The sequence below is a fragment of the Chrysemys picta genome, chromosome 2 (assembly GCF_011386835.1).
Source record: "Chrysemys picta bellii isolate R12L10 chromosome 2, ASM1138683v2, whole genome shotgun sequence".
Classification (NCBI taxonomy): domain Eukaryota; kingdom Metazoa; phylum Chordata; order Testudines; family Emydidae; genus Chrysemys; species Chrysemys picta.
The window spans coordinates 17,294,758-17,318,879 of NC_088792.1; the positions used below are offsets into that span (position 1 = coordinate 17,294,758).

General features: G+C 41.2%; 1 protein-coding gene across 12 annotated transcripts in view; it reads right to left on the reverse strand.

Moving 5' to 3' along the window:
- Positions 1-24,122, reverse strand: part of XYLB (xylulokinase) — a 159,225-nt gene that overhangs the window by 73,932 nt on the left and 61,171 nt on the right. For all 12 annotated transcript variants that reach the window (XM_065582715.1, XM_005297159.5, XM_065582711.1 and 9 more), the window contains 2 exons: positions 22,264-22,337; positions 12,085-12,181 (listed from right to left, as the gene is read on the reverse strand). In XM_065582715.1, the coding sequence (XP_065438787.1) occupies positions 12,085-12,181; positions 22,264-22,337 (171 nt within the window). The remainder of the gene's footprint in view (positions 1-12,084; positions 12,182-22,263; positions 22,338-24,122) is intronic.

Consider the following 24,122-nt stretch of genomic DNA (forward strand, 5'->3'; position numbering starts at 1 on the left):
GGTTTTCTGATAGACTATACTGTACACTATGATCCCCGTGCAACTGTTCCTCTTTTAGTTTATCCTGAATGCAGTACAGACACCCCCGGGTTACACAAACCCAACTTACGTAAAGCCACATTTATGGAAAAAGTTCCGTAAGCTAGAAATAGGAGGGTTTTTTTTGTTTTCGTTTTTTTGTTTGTTTTGCGTAATGGTCAGGTATATGTTTCCGACTTACGCAAAGTTCGAGTTACACAAGGTGTTCCGGAACGGAACGCTTCTGTAAGTCGGGGAGCATCTGTAAAGTAAATAAGTAAAACTATATATAGTTATATCTTGTGGAAAAGCTAGTTGATTTGTACAAATAGGCTCTATTTAGAAGCTGATCCAACATAATAAAGCACCTTCCAAATACAATTTGCATTTTACAAGAACCAACACAGGTGATGAGCCTATATCAAGATGGAACGGGAAGAAGAGCTAAAGCATGATGTAGTGACATACTCAGCTAAAGATTGACAAATGCATTTAACAGTTTATTTGCACCATATGTATCCTCTAAAACCTGATTTATCCTGGACAAACTATCAACTATAACATAATTAGAAATCTTCCCCTGTGTGCGCGCACACACACACACACACACACACACACACACACACACACTTCTCTTCTTCAACTTAACTGCAGCCTTCAAAATTTCTTGAAATTATTTTATTAAGCACAATGTTTTTTACATGGATGCCAAATTGTTTACATGGATGCACTAATTGCTTGGACAGTACCAGATGTATGAAGTTCAGTAGGGGCTCCCAAGTTTCCTAGAATTAGATATTCTTTTAACCTCTTTTTGGGTCCCTGGGCTGAAACCCAGAGTAGTATGTGGGCACAGGTACCCCATCAGTCATTGGGGAGGTGGCACAGACCAGCCAATGTAGCAGAAGACTGCCTAGGACAGTTATCCGATGGGACTTTGGTACCCCTGTAAGGGGAGGACTATGGTGACCTGGCTGAAGGGCCAAGACACGAAGATGGAGTGTGCTGAGTCCCAGAGAGCAAGAGGACAGAAGAGGGCACCAGACCTGGTGACAGCTGATCCCCACAGGAGCCACAAGGAGACGCAACTTGCCGTGAGTGGACCCCATTAACAAATGCAAAATACTTACACTTAGAAAATAAAAATTAAATTCACAACTAGGAAATGAGCAATAACTGGCTAGGCATGGGGTACTGCTGAAAAGGATCTGGGGGTTATGGTGGATCACAAGTTAAATATGAATCAACAGTGTGATGCAGTTGTGAAAATGGCTAATATTCTGTGGTGGATTTACATGAGTATCGAATGTAAGACATGGGAGGTAATTGTCCTATTATACATGGCATTGGTGAGGCCTCAGCTGGAGTACTGTGTCTAGTTCTGGACAACACACTTTAAGACAGATGTGGACAAATTCGATGGAATCCATAGGAAAGCCACAAAAACAATAAAAGGCTTAAAAAACTTGATCTACGAGGAAAGGTTAAAAAGAACGGGGCAAAGTTAGTCTTGAGAAAAAAGACTGGGGCAGAGGGATACCTGATAATAGTCTTCATATATGTTAAGGGCTGTTACAAAGAGGACAGTGATCAGTTGTTCTCCATGTCCACTGAAAGTAGGACAAGTAGTAATGAGCTTAATCTGCAGCAAGGGAGATTTAGGTTAGATATTAGGAAAAACTTTCTAAGTGTAATAGTTAAGTATTAGAACAGGTTCTCAGAAAAGGTTGTGTAATCCCCATCACTGGAGGTTTTTAAGAACAGGTTAGACTAACACCTGTCAGGGATGGTCTAGGTTTACTTGGTCCTACATCAGCACAGGTGGCTGGACTAGATGACCTCTCAAGGTCCCTTCCAGCCCCACATTTCTACGATTCTATAAACCGCATCCCAATCTCAGAGAACAAAACCACAAATTCATCTAAATTCCAGTTTATAGGTAAGGAAATACAGCATATGGAGGGAAGGGTGTGATTCCCTGTCATTATAGAAAGACATTCTATTGGGCCAAACTTGGGCTGATGCAGTTGTAAAGCACTTTGAGATCCATGAATGAAAAGTGACATATAATGATAAGTGTATAAGAAAAGCCAGGACACCTGAGACAAGTAAATAGAGAATTAACTCTGACCTGTTTGTGACAATCAGAACAATAGGAGAATCTCTTGGGGAGCTGACTGGAGTCCAATCTCTTCCTTCACATTGTGAACAACCAAAATAGAAAAGGGGAGGTATTTACAGTGATATGAGGAGGTTTAACTAGAAATAATGGATTGAAACCAGACAAGAAAATACAGGGATATCAGGGAAAGCTTCCTAACAGTGAAATATTTTATGCTGTGGAATAGCTTCGCAAAACAAGGAATAGGAGCCACATCACCAGAGTCAGTTAAAACTTGACTGGAAACAGCACTAGAAAATATACTGGAGGAAACAGTCCCTAACTGGTAGAGGATGCATTAGATGACCTAATAAATTTTTAATGTTTTTAATTTCTATGATTCCATGCAGCTTCCTAGCAGACATAGTACACTGATAGCCTGACATTTTTTAGGAGGCTATGTGAATAGTATCTCCACCGAAACAGAATAAAAAAATCATCTGGGCACAAGAATCACATCATTTAAATACTTGGCATTATGCTGACTAAACATTAAAGCAATTGTTCAGACAATGACAGCATCTTATCTATTGTCAAAAGAAAGGCAGATAATGCAATTTCCAATCTCTTTAAGTGTTCAGGTTTTCTGTCTTAGCTGTGTTTCCTTTCTGATGATAACGAGAGAATAACAACAACAAAATTCCAAGCAAGACAATGCATGCAAAAAATTCTAGTGCACGTAGGCTGCTTCCTTGTAACACAGGTCACTTCCTTTGGAGGCATTTTATCTGTAAGTGCTTTAAAAAAAATTAAACGGATTCTGTTACATAGGGTTACCATACGTCCAGATTTTCCTGAACATGTCCGGCTTTTTGGGCCTCAAATCCCCGTCTGGGGGGAAATCCCAAAAAGCCGAACATGTCCGGGAAAATAGGGACATGCGGGGCCGGGGGTGCTGGGCCGGGGCCGGCAGTGCTGGGCTGGGGGCCAGGGCCAGGCCGGGGCTGGCGGTGCTGGGCCGGGGGCTAGGCATGCTGGGCCAGGGGCCGGGGCCAGGCTGGGGTGCTGGGCCGGGGGCCGGCGGTGCTGGGCCGGGCCGGCAGTGCTGGGTGGGCCAGGGGTGCTCAGCCGGGGGCTGGCCCGGGGCCGGCACCCCAGGGCCCGAGCCAAGCCAGGCTGGAGACGCTGGGGCCGGCTGCCGGAGGGAGCCGCTCGGTTGGGGGGGGGTAGACTGGGCCGCGCCTCCTTCCCCCCCCTCCCCCCAGCTTACCTGCTGCCTGCTTCAAGCAGGGGAGGGGGCGGAGTTGGGGCGTGGCGTGGCTGGGGGCGGGGCCCTGTGGAGTGACCTCTTTTTGGACACTCAAAATATGTTAACCCTACTGTTACTTCCCTCTGCCAGATGAAAAAGCAGCTCTTTGGGTGGACTACATGGCTCAGCTAACAAACCTTTCACCACCAGGTCACTGGTTCAAATCCAAGCCTTGATCAATCATGACTAGAAGTCATTGCTATCTGATAGATGTTTGCTGGGTTGTGATATAAAATGAGGTATGCTGAAAAGCTAGTCCCCACATCACAACTGGGACTCTTGTGGGCCGTTTCACCAGAAAGGATTTGGGACCCTGTGGAGTTTTGACATTGACTTCAGTGAGAACAGGATCATGACTTTAATTAATATGAAGGTAAAACTAACCTCTCTCACCTCTAGAGCTAATAATCCTCTCCCCACAGAGAAAGGTTGAAGTGTATTGGCAAGGGGCATTGTAGGAAGCTTTCACTGCACATGTGGTTGTTAATAGAGGTTTTTGTTGCTGTTAAGAGCACTACATTATTTTAATCTGTTTTCATTTGCTTCATGAAACATTGGGCCTCAGACACAGGAGCCGCCCTCACTCAAGCTGCTGAAACAACATCAGAACTCTGAGCAACAGCAAGAAACAAGCAAGCAGCCAACACAACATTTTAGTATTGATTTTCTTTGAGAAATTTAAATCCTTCAGGGCAAAAACGTCAATTTAATCTGTATGTGGCTACAAAATGGCTCCTTCACAAGGTTCCTTTTTTCAGCTAGGAAGGAAGATGTAACGTAATTACAGCTCAAGTAGCCAGATTCTTCTGCAATGAATGTAAAGACGTTGATAGAATAAGCCTTCAATACAGTACCTTTAGGAATTAAGGTTTCCCGAAAGCTTGTGATATTTTATCAAGTAGGAAGTTAGATACTGGTTACTATAAGCAAGACAAGTGATGGTGACTATAGGCAAACACAGAAGCCATTGAAAGTTTTACCAATAACTCACACTGAAGTGGGTTTTAGCCCACGAAAGCTTATGCCCAAATAAATTTGTTAGTTTCTAAGATGCCACAAGGATTCCTTGTTGTTTTTGCTGATACAGACTAATACGGCTACCACTCTGAAACCTGTCACGCTGAACCATTAGCAAGAAATTCTGTTTTATGGGCTGAGGGAAAAATTGTGAGATGAATGCCCCTAGGACTAGTGGTCTCTAGCTTTGCAGAGCCAGGGACTCACCTCATCATCAAATGGACTGACATTGCATTATAATGTCTGCACCATAATGCCACACTGTTGGGACTTAATGACACAGCATCATGACACAAACAATGATATGCCCAAATGTCAAATCTCCACCAGGAATATTTTGTGAACCTCTCTAACTCCAATTTAGGATCTTTTCCCTCCATTTAACGTCGGTACCGGGCAAATCAGTCGAAACAATAGTTAAGAATAAAATTGTCAGACACATAGAAAAACAAACTGTTGAGCAATAGTCAACATGGTTTCTGTAAAGGGAAATCGTGTTTTACTAATCTATTAGAGTTCTTTGAAGGGGTCAACAAACATGTGGACAAGGGGGATCCAGTGGACATAGTGTACTTAGATTTCCAGAAAGCCTTTGACAAGGTCCCTCACCAATGGCTCTTACGTAAATTAAGCTGTCATGGGATAAAAGGGAAGGTCCTTTCATGAATTGAGAACTGGTTAAAAGACAGGGAACAAAGGGTAGGAATTAATGGTAAATTCTCAGAATGGAGAGGGGTAACTAGTGGTGTTCCCCAAGGGTCAGTCCTCGGACCAATCCTATTCAACTTATTCATAAATGATCTGGAGAAAGGGGTAAACAGTGAGGTGGCAAAGTTTGCAGACGATACTAAACTGCTCAAGATAGTTAAGACCAAAGCAGACTGGGACGAACTTCAAAAAGATCTCACAAAACTAAGGGATTGGGCAACAAAATGGCAAATGAAATTTAATGTGGATAAATGTAAAGTAATGCACATTGGAAAAAATTACCCCAACTATACATACAATATGACGGGGGCTAATTTAGCTACAACAAGTCAGGAAAAAGATCTTGGAGTCATCTTCTCTGAAGATGTCCACGAAGTGTGCAGAGGCAGTCAAAAAAGCAAACAGGATGTTAGGAATCATTAAAAAGGGGATAGAGAATAAGACTGAGAATATATTATTGCCCTTATATAAATTGATGGTACGCCCACATCTCGAATACTGCGTACAGATTTGGTGTCCTCATCTCAAAAAAGATATACTGGCACTAGAAAAGGTTCAGCGAAGGGCAACTAAAATGATTAGGGGTTTGGAATGGGTCCCATATGAGGAGAGATTAAAGAGGCTAGGACTTTTCAGCTTGGAAATGAGGAGATTAAGGGGGGATATTATAGAGGTATATAAGATCATGAGTGATGTGGAGAAAGTGGATAAGGAAAAGTTATTTACTTATTCCCATAATACAAGAACTAGGGGTCACCAAATGAAATTAATAGGCAGCAGGTTTAAAACAAATACAAGGAAGTTCTTCTTCACACAGCACACAGTCAACTTGTGGAACTCCTTACCTGAGGAGGTTGTGAAGGCTAGGACTATAACAGCGTTTAAAAGAGTACTGGATAAATTCATGGTGGTTAAGTCCATTAATGGCTATTAGCCAGGATGGGTAAGGAATGGTGTCCTTAGCCTCTGTTTGTCAGAGGATGGAGATGAATGGCAGGAGAGAGCTCACTTGATCATTGCCTGTTAGGTCCACTCCCTCTGGGGCACCTGGCATTGGCCATTGTCCGTAGACAGGATACTGGGCTAGATGGACCTTTGGTCTGACCCAGTACGGCCGTTCTTATGTTCATTTCCCTGCTAGCTGCTTGGAGGGAAGATGGATCCATTTGGTCTATTTGCTCAGCATTTTTTCAGCAGTTTTACACCAAGAAAAACCAAGTAGAGAGTAAAAAAGTACCTGAAGAAAGGAGGGAAATTCCACTAGATGCACTGGAGTTTGCCCTCACACTGATCTCTGCTTTGGTTTCTTTTTAAATATAGGGTCTCAATCTCATTGCTGCAACAACAATGGCGAGGTTAAACCCTAGAAAGAGCCTAGACTGGCACTCTCTCATTTTTTTTATAAGTAGTATCTTGGGATGGCAGTTTTTCTAAAGATGTGGCTAACATCTTAACTCAATCAGAAGAAATGCACTTTCACACACTTGAAATACTATTCACACATGGCACTTTAGAAAACAAAACCTATCATGTTCTTAGCAAGACAGCAAAAAAGTGGGCATGCCTGGTACCACAGCCATCAATATTTAAGCATGCAAGTGTACTGTTCACACAGTTAGTAGGGGTAACATAAGCAATGGATTTCCACATGCAGGGGACAATGTAATATATAATAAATACAGACAAAGGGTTTTAACATAAATGTTTTAGCATATAAAGCTCAGAACATTATATCCATCTCCATTACTCTTTGGATGACAGTTAGATGGTGAGAACCTAAACTAATAAACCTAAACTAATAATCACACTAGAACAATGTCAGAAAGCTACAACATTATATATATATAATTATATATATACACTGATGGGCACTTTTGAATACACAGAAGTTATACTGATGGGTCTGTCAACTTCACAGTAACTCCCCCACCCTCCCCGCCACATGTACAGTTTTCCTTCAATGTCCAAAATATACTTCACTCAGCTGGGGGCAGGGCATAGGGTTCACTCCCTAAATTACTTATTTTGTAGCTAGTGACACTGTCACTAACAGTTAGAGTGACCAGATGTCCCGATTTTATAGGGACAGTCCTGATTTTTGGGTCTTTTTCTTATATAGTCTCCTATTACCCCCTACCCCCGTCCCGATTTTTCACATTTGCTGTCTGGTCACCCTACTAACGGTGGATTCCCCCAAACCAGGATAAAAACCTTGATTGAGGCTCCCTAACATGTAAGATCTCCAGCCAAAGTAAAGGTCTTATCCTGCTTCTATTGATGTTAATGTACGTTTTATAATTGACTTCCATGGGAACAGGATAAGCTTCTAAGAGGGTAATCAAGTACAGTACAGATTGCCTGATCAGTTTGAACCTACTGACACTTTTAAAGCAGCTGTGAATATCTGTGTCAGGAGGCTACATACACCATAATTTTCACTATAAAGGTGCCATGGGTTTTGTTTCAGAGGACATATAAGAGGTGCAGGGCTTTATCATCAGACAGGTCTAGGATCTGATCTCTGAACTCCTAATTGTTGAGCAGAAATTAAATTTCAGAGGGGATGGCCATAAAAATAGAGAAGTGACAAAACAGAAGACTTTTCTAGTACAATAAAAATCCAGAGAAAAAAGGGAACACAAAGCCTTCACCTTATCTCTGCAGATCACTGAATTAGAGGATATAAAAAACAAGAGCAGGGCAAACTTCATTTGTTTGTGCCGGGTTGGCAACACTCTACCTACCCATCCAGTAAATAATCATAACAGGATATAAGATGTTGCTCAATCATTTCCCTTGAAATCTGATTGAAAACAATTGAAAAAACTGTAACACAGTGACAAACACATTAAAGCCTTTAAATCATGATTTATACAAGGTCTAACTTTTCTCACAAGTATCATCTGGTGACTTTGTCAGTTTTAAAAACAGGGTTGAGACACAAAAAATATATATCTTGGTTTCAGTAAAAAAAATAAAAAAAATCATGAGATGGAATCTACCGCCCTCTCCTGGTAAATAAACAAATTGTATACAGAAATCTGTACATGTGCACATGTGAACATATACACATGGCAAGTACAGGGTTGTTTTAAGATTGTTGCAATTAGACTTTGGCAAAAGTTTTTTTTAAATATGAAATGCACCTAGAGTTTTAGATAGGTGCAACTGGAAACACAACTAAATAAACAAACTCTGATTTCTCAGTGTCACTATGATTTTCAGTTTTCCTATAAAGTTGATAAATTAATTCATAAAATGAAATTAAGTTATAATAGATTATCCAATGTTTATATTGTTTATGTTACTCATCCATGAACTCTAGCAGACAGGAAATATCCTTAAACAAGTTTCCTTCAAACTCCAAAGTTTTCGGGTTTATCCTTTCAGGCTTATCCATCTTCCACTGCATTTAAGATTACGGCCCAGATTCTTGGGTTCAACCAAGCTGCACCTGACACAGGATCTGAGGGGCAGGGAAGGTCGGGATACAAAAATGGTTTTACATACTCTTTGTGACTCCCATATTCTGGGGCTGGATGGAGAAATTCTCAGGTAGCCAGCTAAGCCAGATTTCTGGTTCATTTGTACCACCGAGAATTGGTCCCTATACATTTCAAAACACCATATAGAGGTGTATATTGTGGTAGATCATGTCAACCCCATCTCCTCCTAAGGCCTTGTTTAAATTGAGGAATGTGTCCCAATTCCAGGAATTAGCAGGAATTACCATTGTAGCTGCACTTGTGCAAAAGTGTAGATTAAGGAAAGCTGCAGTTTGCACTGATGCAACTACAGCAGTGAATGTAAATCAACTCAATTCCTGGAATCTGGGCAAATCCCCCATATATACAAGGCCTAAATGTGCTATGGGATGCTGTATTTAAGGAACACAAGTGACTCTAGTTCTATACCTCTTCCGAAAGATAAACAGACTTTTAAACACCTCATCAAGAATCACTACAAGAATAAAAACTGACAGCTACCAAAACAAACAAGAGAAAGAGTATCTTGTGTGCAGGGGAACTAAACATATTTATAGTACTATGATCATATCTGTACCCTAAAACACACTGTATTTTTTCCCATTTCAGAACTGTTTTACAAAAAAAAAAAAAAAAAAAAGTTGAGAGAGTGCCATCACTACCAAAATAGAGCATCACATTTAAATAAATAACAGCATTGAGGAAAAAAGCAGGAAATGCATAAAATTAGCAGTTCTTTTTAAACTCATCTTTTAGTTATTACATGAAAGTTTATCTTGATGCAACAAAACTAGAATCAAAATGTTCCATAGCATCTGTTGGGAAGATACAATTCAAGGGACACTGTCAGAGCCGGCGCTTGCATTTAGGCGACCTAGGCGGTCGCCTAGGGCACCAGGATTTGGGGGGTGGCATTTTGCTGCCGTTGGCGGCAATTCGGTGGTGGGGGGTCCTTCCGTGCTCCAGGTCTTCGGCGGCAATTCTGTGGCGGGTCCTTCACTTGCTCCGGGACCCGCCACCGAAGTGCCCCGAAGACCGGGAGCACGGAAGGACCCCCCCCGCCGCAGAATTGCCACTGCCGACCGGGAGCGCGGAAGGACCCCTGCCTAGGGCGCCAAAAACCCTGGCGCCGCTCCTGGACACTGTCACACTCAGATATTATAAATAGTCATCTCAAGAATGAGGTATACATGGACATTTAAAATACAATGTATTTTAATGTTTCCACAAATAAGCAGGTGTGTTGTCTCCACTACACAGCATCTTTTTATTGTATTTACAAAGCAGTATTGTCAAATTTTATGATTTTTTTCATGAGTCTCATGATATTTGATGTTTTTCTTGAAGCCCCAGTTCCTAGAGTCACATTCTAACATAAAAATCTCAGCTTTCATTTTTAGAAAAAGGTTTTAGTCCTCATGGCTGTGGAGAACAGCTTGGAAACATGCCCCAAGTGGACCCCAAAGGTATATAAACCAGAAGGCAAAGAAAAAGATCCCTATATAGATATATATATTATTATTTTTAAGCCAATCTCATGACTTTTGGGGACCTGACATAATTTTGGAATGTTTGGGTTGACAACACAGACACAGTGCCTAGCACAATGGAGTCCTGATCCCTGACTGAGGCATATAGGTGCTGCCTCAACACAAGTGATAACACAGTATAACATATACGTTGGGGTATATTCAGCTGGAGAGAGTGGGGGAGTTATGTTGTAATAAGCTAAAGTATTGCTTTAAAAAAGAAGTCATGGGATGTTAAATCATCAAAAAAAGGCCAGACTAATGGAGGAGCGGTACTGCAATACAGGAGACCCAGGTTTTATTTCCAGATCCAGCCTTTCAATTCAGTGTTGCCAAAGGGCACCCTGGAAGAAGGGAATGCTTTCTGTAGCTCAGCAACTACCCCTCTAGTTAATTGAAGAACAACATTTGTAGGGTCTGACCAGGGGCCAATCCAGTCTGCCTCAGCAGGAGGACTGGGATTGCAATCCAAGGTTCAAGGGCAAGGGTGGGGCAGATCTAAATTCATAATAGCTGATATAAACTGAGACAAGGTGGGTGAGGTAATATATTTTATGGGACCAACTTCTGTTGATGAGAGAGAGACAAGACAACCAACAGAAGTTAGTCCCATAAAAGATATTACCTCACCCACCTTGTCTCTATAATATCCTGGGACCAACACAGCTACAACTGCACCGAATACAACAATGGAAGATATCAGCTGAGATGTTTTTGTGAAAAGTTCTTAGATTTGAATGTCAGATTTGGTGGGGAGGGCTTGGAGGCAGGTGTTCTTGGTACATCATGTTTCTCCAACATGTGTAAGATAGCCCAAAGTCTATTGATCATTAGAGAATGTTAAAGGCCCATTTTTGCCTGACAGGGGTGATGATGACTTATGTTTACACCTTAATTTATGGAGAGAGTCTATTATGTTAATATTGAAGCTGATGGCATCAGACATGCCTCCCCATCCCTATCACCCACTGCAATGTCCCCCTTTTAAATGTGGATCTACAACTAGCTTCTTCACCTGTCTCAAATGTGGCCTTTGTTTTTATATAAATCTTTAACTGTATCCTGCCAAGCAAAAATATAGGCCATCCTGAGCCAGTCTGTTCTCAGTCTGATACCAAGGGATAACTGAGGGTGGATTTTAATTATTTAGTTTTAAATGAATATTTAAATAATTATTTAGTTTTAAATGTTGAAAAAGGCATGCGGCTCCAAGATAAACATGGCAGAAAACAACAGGCAAAAACTTAAGCCTATGATTTTTTAATGTATTTATCTTTTCCTAAAATTTCCCATTTATTATTTACATTACAATACTTGCCAAGATTGGTGTTTCATTGTGCTAAATGCTGTACAAACAAAGTAAGAGAATGTTCCTGTCCCAAAGAGTTACAGTTTAAATAGACAAGACTGACAACGGGTGAAAGAAAGGAAATATCATTATCTCCAGTTTGCAGATGGGGAACTGAGGCACAGATAGACTAAGTAACTTGCTCAAAGTCACACAGGAATTCTTATGGCAAAGCTAGGAACTGAATACAGATGTATTAATCTCAAGTCCGGTGTCTTAACCACAAGACCATCCTTCCTCTCATTTAACAAAAATTCTAGTTTAAAAGTTATTAGTGAAGCCTAATACATTGAAATATCCAGGATACCTCAAGAAATAATCTACAGCCTGATTCTGAGAGACTCTCATCACCCCCAATTAAATCAGCATCTGCTAGAATCAGGTTCCTTTTTGCATAGTCAAGAATGGCATTTAACAAGAGCCTAAGTCAAAACTCACATCAGTTTCAGTACCTGTCAGGCAAGATAACAACCTTACCATCTGCATTACAGTCAGAACCACTCTTTTAGTGCTTGATATGAGATTCCATTGCCTCTGCTGTTTTTTTGTTTGTTTTTAATCACACTTACTGATTTTATATCCCAGCTTTTCAGCATGAATCCTCTTGGCCATGAACTGTCCTTCAATCAATGCTCGTATCTCCACCTCCTTTGGAAAGTCTGGAACCTGTATCAGAGGAATACATTAAATTAACATGCACCTGATGTAGTAAACAACACAAGGTTGGGGTCTGGTTTTTAAAAAAAACAAACAGATTTATAGTTCATTATCTTTGTCTTCACCCTGACGCCTGCACCCAGAACTCTGCTTCTAGTCTTCAATCACATACACACAGCACTTCTAGAAGCTCATGACAGACAGAATATAGCCCATAACCTTGGCACTCTTGGCAAATCCTTCAATCCTGAAATCAGTACATGATGGGGCATGTTTCTAATGTCAGTTGTAAATTCTTCTACATTTATTCTTCAACACCAACAGCTGCTTATGAAATTCGCCTCAAGTACATTATCTCCTCTGGGGTACATTAGAGAAAATTCAGATGTACTAAGTAATGTCATACACAGAAGAGTTTAAATTTGTCCTTTTGTCTACAAAAAAAGGAAACAAAAGTTAATCCTTTTCACTGATTCGTTCACTGTGGTAAAGAGCGATTACTCCCTTGTAAAAACCGGTTATTTACCTTACAGTAACCATTGTTCTTTGAGATGTTCTGTGAATGTGGATCTCACTCATGGTGCGTATGTGCCCTCTGCACAGGAGTTTGGCAGTTTTATCAGTTCTGTCCACTATGGATCACATATGCGTCTTTCACACCCTTGGACTCCCTCCCCAGGGTGTAAGGGATAGATCCTACCATTCAGTTCCTTCACCACCCAGAATACAGATTAAGAGTCTCTGAGTGGCAGGGATGGAGGGAGTTGTGGAGAGAATGGGGAGTCATGGGATCCACATGCAGAGAACATCTCAAAGAATGACAGTTACTATAAGGTAAGTATCAGGGGGTAGCCGTGTTAGTCTGTATCTACAAAAACAACAAGGAGTCTGGTGGCACCTTAAAGACTAACAGATTTATTTGGGCATAAGCTTTCGTGGGTAAAAACCTCACTTCCTTAAAGACTAACAGATTTATTTGGGCATAAGCTTTCGTGGGTAAAAACCTCACTTCTTCAGATGCATCTGAAGAAGTGAGGTTTTTACCCACGAAAGCTTATGCCCAAATAAATCTGTTAGTCTTTAAGGTGCCACCAGACTCCTTGTTGTTACTATAAGGTAAGTAATTGTGTTTTTTATCTTTGAGTCTCTGTGTGTGAGGATCTCGGTCCTGGTGTTCAGCTAACAATTTGGTTCCAAGCGGTGGGAGCTAGGAACTCATCTGAATAAAAATTGTAGAACTGCTTTCCCAACTTGTGCATTAGTTCCTGATGCTGACACCAGAGAGTAATGACTGATAAATATATGCATTGAGAACCATGTGACTGCTCTAGAGAGTTCCACAATTAGTTTTCTACTGAAACATGCCACCAACATAGCTTAGGCTCTCATGGAATGAACAGTAACATGAACTAGAAATAGTCATTTTTAGTATAATATGATATTCTAATACTGTCCACAATCCATTTAAACAGGCTTTGAGCAGAGATCAGGCTGGTCTACCTCTAGATGTACTGCCACATGTGATGAATAGTCTAAAAGAAATTCTGAATGGTCCTATAATACAACAGCCTCCTCTTAACGTCCAATGTATGACGTTTAGATTCACTGGAAGATGAGTGACATGTTGGAAAAAATACAGGTAATCTGACTATATCAATTAACATGAAAGTCTGAAGCCACTGTTGGAATAAATATAAATAAATATAGGGTGAGGGCTCAGTCACTATATCTGCATGTAAAACCATGGGGGGTGGGGGAGTGACATAAGTGCCTGAATTTCACTTACTCTTTATGCAGAAGAATAGCCACCAAAAATACAGCTTTAATAGGTAAATGATGAAGGGAACAAGAGGACAGAGGCTCAAATGGAGGTTCCATTAGAGAGGTAAGAATTGGGTTTAAATCCCATGAAGCTAGTATCTTTCTTACTGGCAGAAACATCTGCAATAGATTCTTATGGAAGAGACCTGAACAGGCAGATGACAAGCCCAAAATCACTGCCAAGTAAATTATAATGAATCTGAAAGATAAACCAGATAGTCCAGAATTACTGGAATGGATGATTGAAGAGTGTCACATTGTCTTGCCCTGACCCCTGTGGAAAAACACTTCCACCATATATGATTTTCTAGTTGAGGGTTTTCTGCTTTCTGAAAGGATTCTCTGGGTCTCTGCTGAACACTCCATACCTGCTGACATTAGCCAGAGATTCTCCATGCCATCAGATGGAGAGATGTTTAATCTGGATAAAGCATGAGTGATGGTCTATACTGTTATATTCACCACTTTTATAAGACTATGATCAATTTTGTACAAAGTATGCCTTGTGAAGTATCATTTGAAAACTCACAATCTGCTGAACATTATTGTCCTGGTAAAATATGTCTTATCAGCACTGTATGTGAAGTTAGAAGATTCTATTATGTATCCTTGCTGTAACATGCTCAAAGTTTAAGAAAAGAAGGCCCAAACCAGTTTTTCAGATCAGACTAACACCCAGCCAGGTGTTAAAGAGCTATCACTTACTTAAGCAGTCATTCTCCAGTAATGGGAAGGTGTGAACAAGAAATCTACATTTCCTCTCAATGACAGTTCAACCTTCACCTCCACCCAGCTGGGGATAATCCTCAAAGAGGGGGGAGTGGTATAAGAATGAGACACAGTGGCCTCCACTTCATCTCTCTCCTCCTTCATCCCTGCTCATGTCATGAACGACTCTCAAAGAACTGAACTGGGGGGGGAAGGGTCTCAGGCTGAAAGGAGACCCCCCTGTGAAATTTACTGCAGCGTATGGTGAGACAAAACCTTTTGCTTTTAAGTTCACTTAGCTTGTTAAGTTAGGTACTAGCTTGTGTTTTACCCTTTTATTTTCTTTTGTAACCAATCCTGACTTTTATGCATCATCACTTGTAATCACTTAAATTCTATCTGTCTGTAGTTAGTAAACTTATATTTTGTTTTATCTTAACCAATGTGTTTTGATTACTGTGTGGGAGAAACACCCTTTCGGATAACAAGGCTGGTTCATTATCATTTTTCTTTGACGAAATGACGGATTTTCTGCGAGCTTGCATTGTTCAGTAGATTGCTGGACAGTATAAGACTCACATTTCTGGGAGACAAGGCTGGGACTAAGAATGTGCGGGCATTGCCCTGTATGTAACTAAAGAGCGACTGGTCAGAGCGCTCATGTATTTAGATGGGAATGAATTTGCATGCTGAAGGCTGTCTGAGTAGGCCAGGAAGAGAAGGTTACTCACTTTGTGCAGAAACTGAGGTTCTTCGAGATGTGTGTCTTTGTGGGTGCTCCACTTCAGGTGCTGGAGCCGTCGATCAGAGATTTATGGTAGTAGTGTCCGTGTGGGTCACGCGTGCGCAGTAGGTGTCTTGCGGTGCTGTTGGTGCCGCGTCTAGTGCACGCACGACCCAAGCTCTCCAGTTCCTTCTCTACCGTAGAGTCCTAGCAGCAATCTCCAAAGTGAGAGGAGAAGGATGGGTAGTGGAGCACCCACAAGGACACACATCTCGAAGACCCTCAGTTACTGCACAAGGTGAGTAACCTCTTTTTCTTTGAGTGCTGTCCCTGTGGGTGCTCCACTTCAGGTGACTGTAGAGCAGTGCTCCTCAGAAGGCAGGAGGGACTTCGGGTGCATTTGAGTTGTAGAGGTAAGTATGGTTAGGCCAACTATGGCGTCAGCTCTGGAGTCTTGAGTGAGTGCATAATGCCCAGCGACTGTGTGGACAGAGGCCCAAGTGGCTGCCCCACAAATCTCTATTATTGAAAAATTGTTGAGGAACACAATCAAGGTAGAAACAGATCATGTGGAATACACTCTGAGGTGCGTAGGAGGATCCGTGTTCTGAATATAATAGCACTGATGAATGCATATGGAGATCCATTTAGACAATCACTGAGTGGATATTGCACAGCCTTTCGAATGCATGATAATAGAAACAAAAAGTCTAGGAGATTTTCAGAACGGTTTAGTCCTTTCCAGGTAAAACATTAACGCCCGCCTACCATCCAATGTATGCAAAACGGCCTCCATTGGAGTACCATGAGACCTGGGATAGAATGTGGGGAAATGGACTGGTTGGTTCATATGGAAGGCTGATATTACTTTTGGTAGGAATTTTGGGTGCAGACATAGCGTGACCAGTAGCATGAAGAATATTATGTAAGGAGGTTTGGCCATGAGTGCCCTGATCTCATTCACCCCTCTGGCAGAAGTAATGGCGAACAGAAAGGCCACTTTCATGGATAAATGCAGCAGGGAACAAGTGGCTAAGGGTTCAAATGGCGGCGTGGTGAGGCATTTCAACACCAGATTGAGGTCCCAGGTTCACAAACTTCTGAGTAAATGTTCTGGAGACCTGTGAGGAAGCATTAAGTAATTGGGTGTGCAAAGATCAAGTTCCCGTCAATCTCAAGATGGAACGCAGTAATGGCCGCAAGATGGACTTTGATTGAGCTCGTTGCTAAACCTGAACATTTCTTCTCCAGTAAGTATTCCAACACTAATGGTAGTGGTGCTGTGGAGGCCATCAAGTGTTTTTCTTGACACCAGGAGGAGAATCTCTTCCATTTTTGAAGGTAAGTATTATCTTTTGGTCACTTTTCTGCTGTTTAGAAACACATTTTTAACTTGTTCCGAGCAGGCTAGTTCACCATCATGGAACCATGTAGGAGCCACGCTTGTACGTGGAGTTTCTCCGGATGCAGGTGAAGAGTGTGACTGTTGTTCTGAGACAGCAGGTCCGGACAACGAGGGAGAGTTCGAGGGGCACATATCGCCTTGCGCATCAGGTAAGGGTACCATGCTTGTCTGGGCCATGTCAGGACTATGAGGATAACCTTGGCCTTGTTTGTTCGTATCTTGTGTATCATGTGTGATATCATTGGAACTGGTAGGAAAGCATACATGAGTTGTGCATCTTCTGTGATGAGAAAGATGTCCCCCAGTGACCAGGATCCCGCCCCCGCTCTTCAGCAGAACATTGCGCATTTGATGTTCATTGGGGATGCAAACATGTCGATGAGGGGAGTGCCCCACCGCCGGAAAATGGAGAGCAAGACTCTCCCATTCGTTTCCCATTTGTGGTCTCGAGAGAAGTACCCGCTTAGTGTGTCCACCATCGCATTCTTACAGCCAGCAAGGTAGGAGGTCGAAATGTTTATGTTGTGGTATATGCACCAGTTTCATGGTTTCATGGCTTCAGTGCACAGTGAGTGAGATTGAGTACCCCCTTGTCGATTGATGTAAAACATGCAGGCAATGTTGTCGGTCATGATGCGAATGGATTCGTCCTTTTTGTGCAGTAGGAAGTGTCTGCAGGCATTGTGGATCGTGCGTAGTTCTAGTAGATTATGTTTTTTTCCAATTTATTCCGAGTCCCAGCTTTTTTAAAAGGCTACGCATGTGGTCCATATTTATGGTCAAGGACTCTTGAGATAAAGCCTTTATTAGACAATTGTCCAAATAGGGATATATGTAAATACCTGCCACCTTAACTGTATTGCTATGACTGTGCAGTGGAAGAAAAAGCCAAATGGAAGAACCTTGTTCTGATAACAATCTTCCCCAACCATGAAATGGAAATATTTGAGATGCGAAGGTCTGAGATACATATGTATGGAAGTATGCATCTTTGAGACAGAGTTCTGAACCAATCTTGGGTGGGTAAAGAGGGAATTGTGAAAGCATAAGTCATCATATGGAATCTGAACTTCCTGATGGAAGAATTAAATTTTCTGAACTCAAAGATGGGCTTCAGTCTGCCATCATTTTTTAGGATCCGGAAGTACCTTAAATAAAACCCCTCCCCCTCTAAAGTCTCTCGGCACCTCCCTGTTGGTTCCTGTTTCTAGAAGGGAGAGAACATCTATTCTTACTAGGTTCTTGTGAGAGGAGTCCCTGCATAGGGAGAGAAGGAGTCAAATTGCATCGAAGTGCCAAAATGCTATATCTCTGGGATCCATTTTTCATGGAGATGGCACTCTATTGATGGAAATAGTGGGAATATCTATCTCCAGAGGAAGAGTCAGAGGTTGACTGGAAATTGGATTGTAGCTCTCGCTCCCCCTGTCAAACCTGAGATCTATGGCATGGTGCAGAAGAGGATGAGGCTGTCTGCCTTCTCTGGGGACAAAGCTTGTGGTTCCTTTCTCCTTTGTTGTTGCTGAGGAACAGGCTGCTGTTGTTGATAAGGGTACCTCTAGGTAAAATATAAGGAGAAAAGTGAAGAAGGATACTTCTGTCTGTGGTACAGATTCTAAGGCCAGAAGGGATCACTATGATCATCTAGTCTGACCTCCTGCATAACAGAAGCCATATCTGAAGAAAGGAACTCCAAACCTTCTTGTTGGAGGTTGATAGACACCAAGGATCTGGCCATTGATCTAGGGCATCACGAGATCTTCTACACATGCACTAGTTTCAGGTGGTAGACCAGAAGACCTGAACTATGCAGGTCTCTTTATGGCAATGGCAGATGCCACTGCCCCTGAAACAGAGTCTGAAATATCATATGCAGCTCTTAATGACTGTTTGGCAACAAACTGTCTCTCTGTAATTAACAGCTTCACTAACTTTCTTTTCTATTCAGGAAGGTCCTTAGCAAAAACAACCATTTTTTCCCAATGACAGAACTGATATTGATACATCAGAGCTTGGTAGTTTAAGACTCTGACACAGAAAGTTGATGAGAAGATGATCTCCCTCCCTAAAGTGTCTAATTTTCCACCTTCCCTATCAGACAGGGCAGAATGCACCGGACCATATTTTTGCTTGTTGAACAGCTGCAGCCACCATCAGTGAGCTGGGAGCAAGGTGAGTGTGAAACAGCAAGAACCCTTCATAGAGCAGCTGCTTTTTTCAACATGACCAGACTCATAGCTGGATTAAATCAAATTATTTTAGGTGGCTTCAAAAGTACTTCCAATACTGGTAGAGTGATCTTTGAATTAGAAGGAGCCCCCAATTTATAAAAAAATAGATGAGAGATCTCTTTTATAGAGACTAATGGTATATTCAAACTGGAAGCCCTTCTAAAGACCAAGCCATGGAACTATATTATATCATCAGACAGTGAAGATGCTATGCTATTCCTACATTATCACTTGGAGAGATTTGGTCTCCAGTCTCTAAATCAGTGTCCTGGAACTCTACATTGGTTCTTCTTCTGAAAGAGTATCTGGGACCACCACTGGAGATTGCTGTCTATACATGCTGATGTAGACAGATTTGGGGCCACCGAGGTGTCTCAGAGGGGATGACTCCCTTTATGACAACATATGTTCAGCTTCCTCATAATACCTAGGAGATGGCCAATAGGACCATCCAGCTCAAGGAGGACACTGCCAGTCTTGGCAGTACTCAGAATCAGCTTCTGTATCATGGAACCCACCTGGATATGGGTGTGTTCTGTGTGAGTATGGGTCATTGAGAATATATGTTTTGTAAGCAAAACAGAACCAAGTGGAAAGTAACCTGTCTATCTGACACCACACTGGAGTGTGCATCCAACCTCAGATCTGAGGTAGTTGAAAACAGTGACACTAGAGGTCTATGCAAACTTAAAAACTAAAAAAGGGGAAGATGATTTTCCCAGCGAGCCTGTAGGAGATGATGGAGAGGGAAAAGACAGTTCAGGGAAGATCTGGATATGCTCCATAACCTCTTGTCTTTTTCCCCATAGGGGAAAGCAGAGCAGGTGCCTCTATTGCTTCCCTTTTATTTTGTAATTTGTTGTGTCTTCTGGATCTGAGGCTATTTTAGGATCTGAGCCATGTAGTGAGCTATAATTGTTAACTTTGGCACAGGTGGCTCCTCAGTATTGGAGATGATTTTTGGATTGGTAACACTCATATCACCTGCCTTATGGGATATACCAGGAGCCTCCAATTTAGACTTCATTTTAGGATTTGAGAATGACATTGGAATCAATCCCAAAGAATCTGAAAGGGATTCCAGACGGTGCTTGGACATAAAAATGGAGGCAGCATCACGCAATATCACTCTGCCCCGAACCAGGAGTCTGGGCTCTTTTGACAGGGCTGGCTCTGCTAACAGAGGCCAACACATGTGCCATTCTGCTACTCTTGGTGACAACTTAGGATCTCTCAATATCAAGAGTTTTACTCTTTTCCCTGCATTGGAGGATAATTCATTTTGCAGAAATTTAGGTTGCTGATTCTTAGTTCTCAAAGGATGCAGACCTAACTTTACTCACAGAACCAAATTGATTAGTACTGGAGGGTCTGGCTACTAGGTCCTCCTGTAACAGAAGAATTGGTAGCCAGTTTTGCTGCTCCTTATGGGCTTTTGAAGTAAATGTGCTATATACTTTGCACTAAGAAAGAATGTGTCCTTCTCCTAAGAATGCTAGACACCTCATACGGGAGCTGGAGGCAAGGAAAACAGCAGGAAAAAAGGATTTCACTTAAAACCTGGTGGATTTCCCTTTGGATCCAACACAGAATCCATGAGACTGCACTGAGGTGCAGAACCTAAAGAGAGTCTCAACATATTAATAAATAAAATACTTTTATAAAATAAAATACTGTACTCTTAACTAACTATGGCACTATTTGATTAAAGAAGTGGATCCAAGTCTGATCTGGAAGGTTCCAATCCATCAGCAACTGCACATGGAAGGAATTGAGGTGACCAGTGTACCACACCCCCTGTTATAGCCTCAGCTTCAGAATATTCAGAAACAGTGGGTGGGGAAGGGCAGAAGAGGACATGAGAGCACTCCAACAGGACCTGCTACGAAACGTTCTATTATCGGAGCTGCAACGGCGGGAATGTGTAAAGGCCACTCAAAGAAAATATTTTTTCCTCCTTTAGTTATATACAATATGAGAAAGGCAACTAAAATAAGAAAACAGCCAGATACAAACCTGAGGCAAGCTACATTTCATAAATAATTATTTATCATCTGTAGCATTTTCCCATGCAATGTAATAACTGCCTATGATTTGGATAACAGTAAGAGAGAACTTTTCAACCACTTAATCAGTAAGAGTTTGAGATTGGTGAAGTTATAAAGACAGACTGTACCAACTTCTATTCACTCAACAATGATTAATCACAATTTCCAGTCATTATTAGTCTCATTAGCATCTTTACTGATAGACCTGATAAGCCAGTTAACATCCATTGCCCAAAAAATGTATTCTATTTTCATTCCAATTTGATTTGGTCCAGTGTTTCATTACAGCCCACCACATGACTCTCAGACCGTTTGGATCGAGACAGAGAGGCGGGGAAAGTTCTTTACTTTGTATATTTAGCGGGAGCTGGCCAAAAAAAGTAACTTTTTAAAGGCCAAAATTTCAGTTCACCCTTAACCAAGCAATTATTTGTGCCCATAGTTTGTGCCACTAAGATCTGTGCACCTCTGCCTGTGTATGCAAATCAGGGACTTTGGCCTGGTCTACACCTACATAACTATGGCACTTAGGGTTGTGAAAATCTAACCCCCAGTGTAGTCGTAGCTAGCTCAACAGCAGATAGCTTCTGTCAGCCTAGCTAACTTTGTTCAGGGATGTGGTGTTCTTACGGTGACAGAAAAACTTGTTCCGTTGCTGTAGGCTGTCTCTGCACTACCAGGTTATGCTGGCATAGTTAAAGTACCATAGTTGTTCCGCAACAATCCCCGTAGTTTAGACACTGCCTTAGAAAAGTGATTTGTGCCCACAGAAAATGGATGCCAGTGTACAAAACTCAAACCTTTAGTCTCAGCTGTGGCAACAGCCTATGTTAATCTAGCACTATTTGGTTTGCACTGCACTTTTCAGAGCACATCAAGTCCCCTAACCCAGGAGCACGATAAATAGGCGTTGGCCAGTTTATAATGAGCTATCTGGGTTCAGAATCAGTACTGTGGATACCTCTAAGCCTGGGACACAGGCCAGAAAATGTCTTCAGAAAATCACTCTAAGAATCACATCAGTATATGAAATCCAGAAGGAATAACCATAGATGCAGAAGAGAGCAAAGTTCTCAGGCCTTGATGGGATGAGCCTCCTTTAAGTCATGAACACAACATGATTTACTACACTGTGTTAAATAGGTTATTACTACCTTGTTGTTGTCTCTGTTGAATCTGTGAATCCCAACAGCTTCAGGAGTAATCTCTATCACATCAAAATAGAAACCTTAAATCAAAGCAAATTAAAGATAGTCATGTTTTCTTCTGGCACAAAAAAGTATTAGTTTCAGCAAATGGCTAGAAAAATAACAAGTGTATATAATGCCCATAAGAGTACAGAATGGTAACAGAGTGAAGCAAGACAAAGTAATTTGATTTATTAGACAATAAATTTAAATTCTGTATAGCAATTTCCATATACAAAATAAAATCACAGAATGTTTCCTGACCAATTCCAGTCCACACATTCATTTAATTTATTCTATTTTCATTGATTAATAAGAATGTGTTTTTTAAAAGCATCTCTGACTCCAGGCACCTTTAATACTTCAATAGAAACACAAACCATATAATAAAAAAAGACAAATCCAGCAACTCAGCCTCACTAACAGAAATTACCAACCAAATACACACCTATACAAATAGTGTACGTAGGTTACAATAAATCTTAGAGGTAGCATCAGTAGATACAGGGCAAGTGGGAAAGGGAGAGACGAAAGGAACACGTGATAGGAAGCTAGGAGAAGGAGCACAGGCAAACTGGAAGGCTCTTGGTGTCAGATTTGATGGCTTTTTTAGACAGCATTAGAAGTTATAGATCAGGGATAAGAGGCAGAGAGAGTTTTCTAGATAGGAGCAATTTGAGAGAAAGGTCTGTTGCCACTTGTCAATGAATGAGATAAGGAAAAGAAAATGAGGATGGGGAAAGAAGAGCTGAGAAAGTCCAAGGGGTATCTTAGATGGTCAGCTGACTGGAATAAGGCCCTGTCTTATTTATTAGAATGCATACCAACGCAGCTTTCGTCAACTTCACTAGGAGCTATCCAATACACTTATATGTGGGACAGTAAAGTTCAGGAGGGAAAATAAATATCCTCAAATATAAATCTTTTACAAAGTATAAATAGACAAACTATTTCAACTATTATTTTGATTCTCTGCATAATGGAAAATAGTTTTAATTCACTTAAATACGACACTGAGTACTGAAACACTGACTCACATTGGGAAAAGGTCTGATGTCTTGTCTACCCTAGAAAGGGTTTGCCAGTAGAGCTATATCCATATAGCCATACCAGCACACCCTCCAAGTACAGACACAGTTTATACAAGCAAAAGAGTTCTGTTGCCAGTATAACTTATGTTATTTCCCCAAATAAAATAAACTATACCCGCAAAAAAACTTTTTTGCCAAAATAAGTGCAAGCTGCAATAAGCTACAAGAGGGTTTTTGCCAGCCTAGCTATGTTGGTTACAGGTATGTTTTTTTTTCACACTCCTGGCAAATATTTCAGGTGTAGACTAGGCATGACTATCATGTAACATTGATACTAGTGCTTTGTTCACTTGCTCTGATTTGCTTACAACGTAACATTTCAATATTAAAAACGTCTGTGACACGTGGCTAGAAAGGGTTAAACATCCTGCAAAATCCTCAAAAGCCATGTGGGGAGATAATGTTTTTGTGTATTTACAGATGTATGAGTAGGGTCGACAATGTAATCAACAGTCCCTGTCTATGCTGTATTCTGATAATTCAGAGATCAAAAGAACATCCTAGCATTTAAATGAATTGTAAACATGGGCTCTCTCTATACTCATCTCTCTTTGAGCTGTATAGCAAATAATCTGTGAATGGGGGAGGAACAAACAAATTGCCTTATGTTAATTATATAGCTAAGTACCAGTGATGGATCTCCTTCAAAGTCATGCTAATTACCTTTTGAACTCCAACTTGTCAAAAAGGACATGAAATTGGATAAAAGATCCTTTGGTCCTGATTCTGTTATAT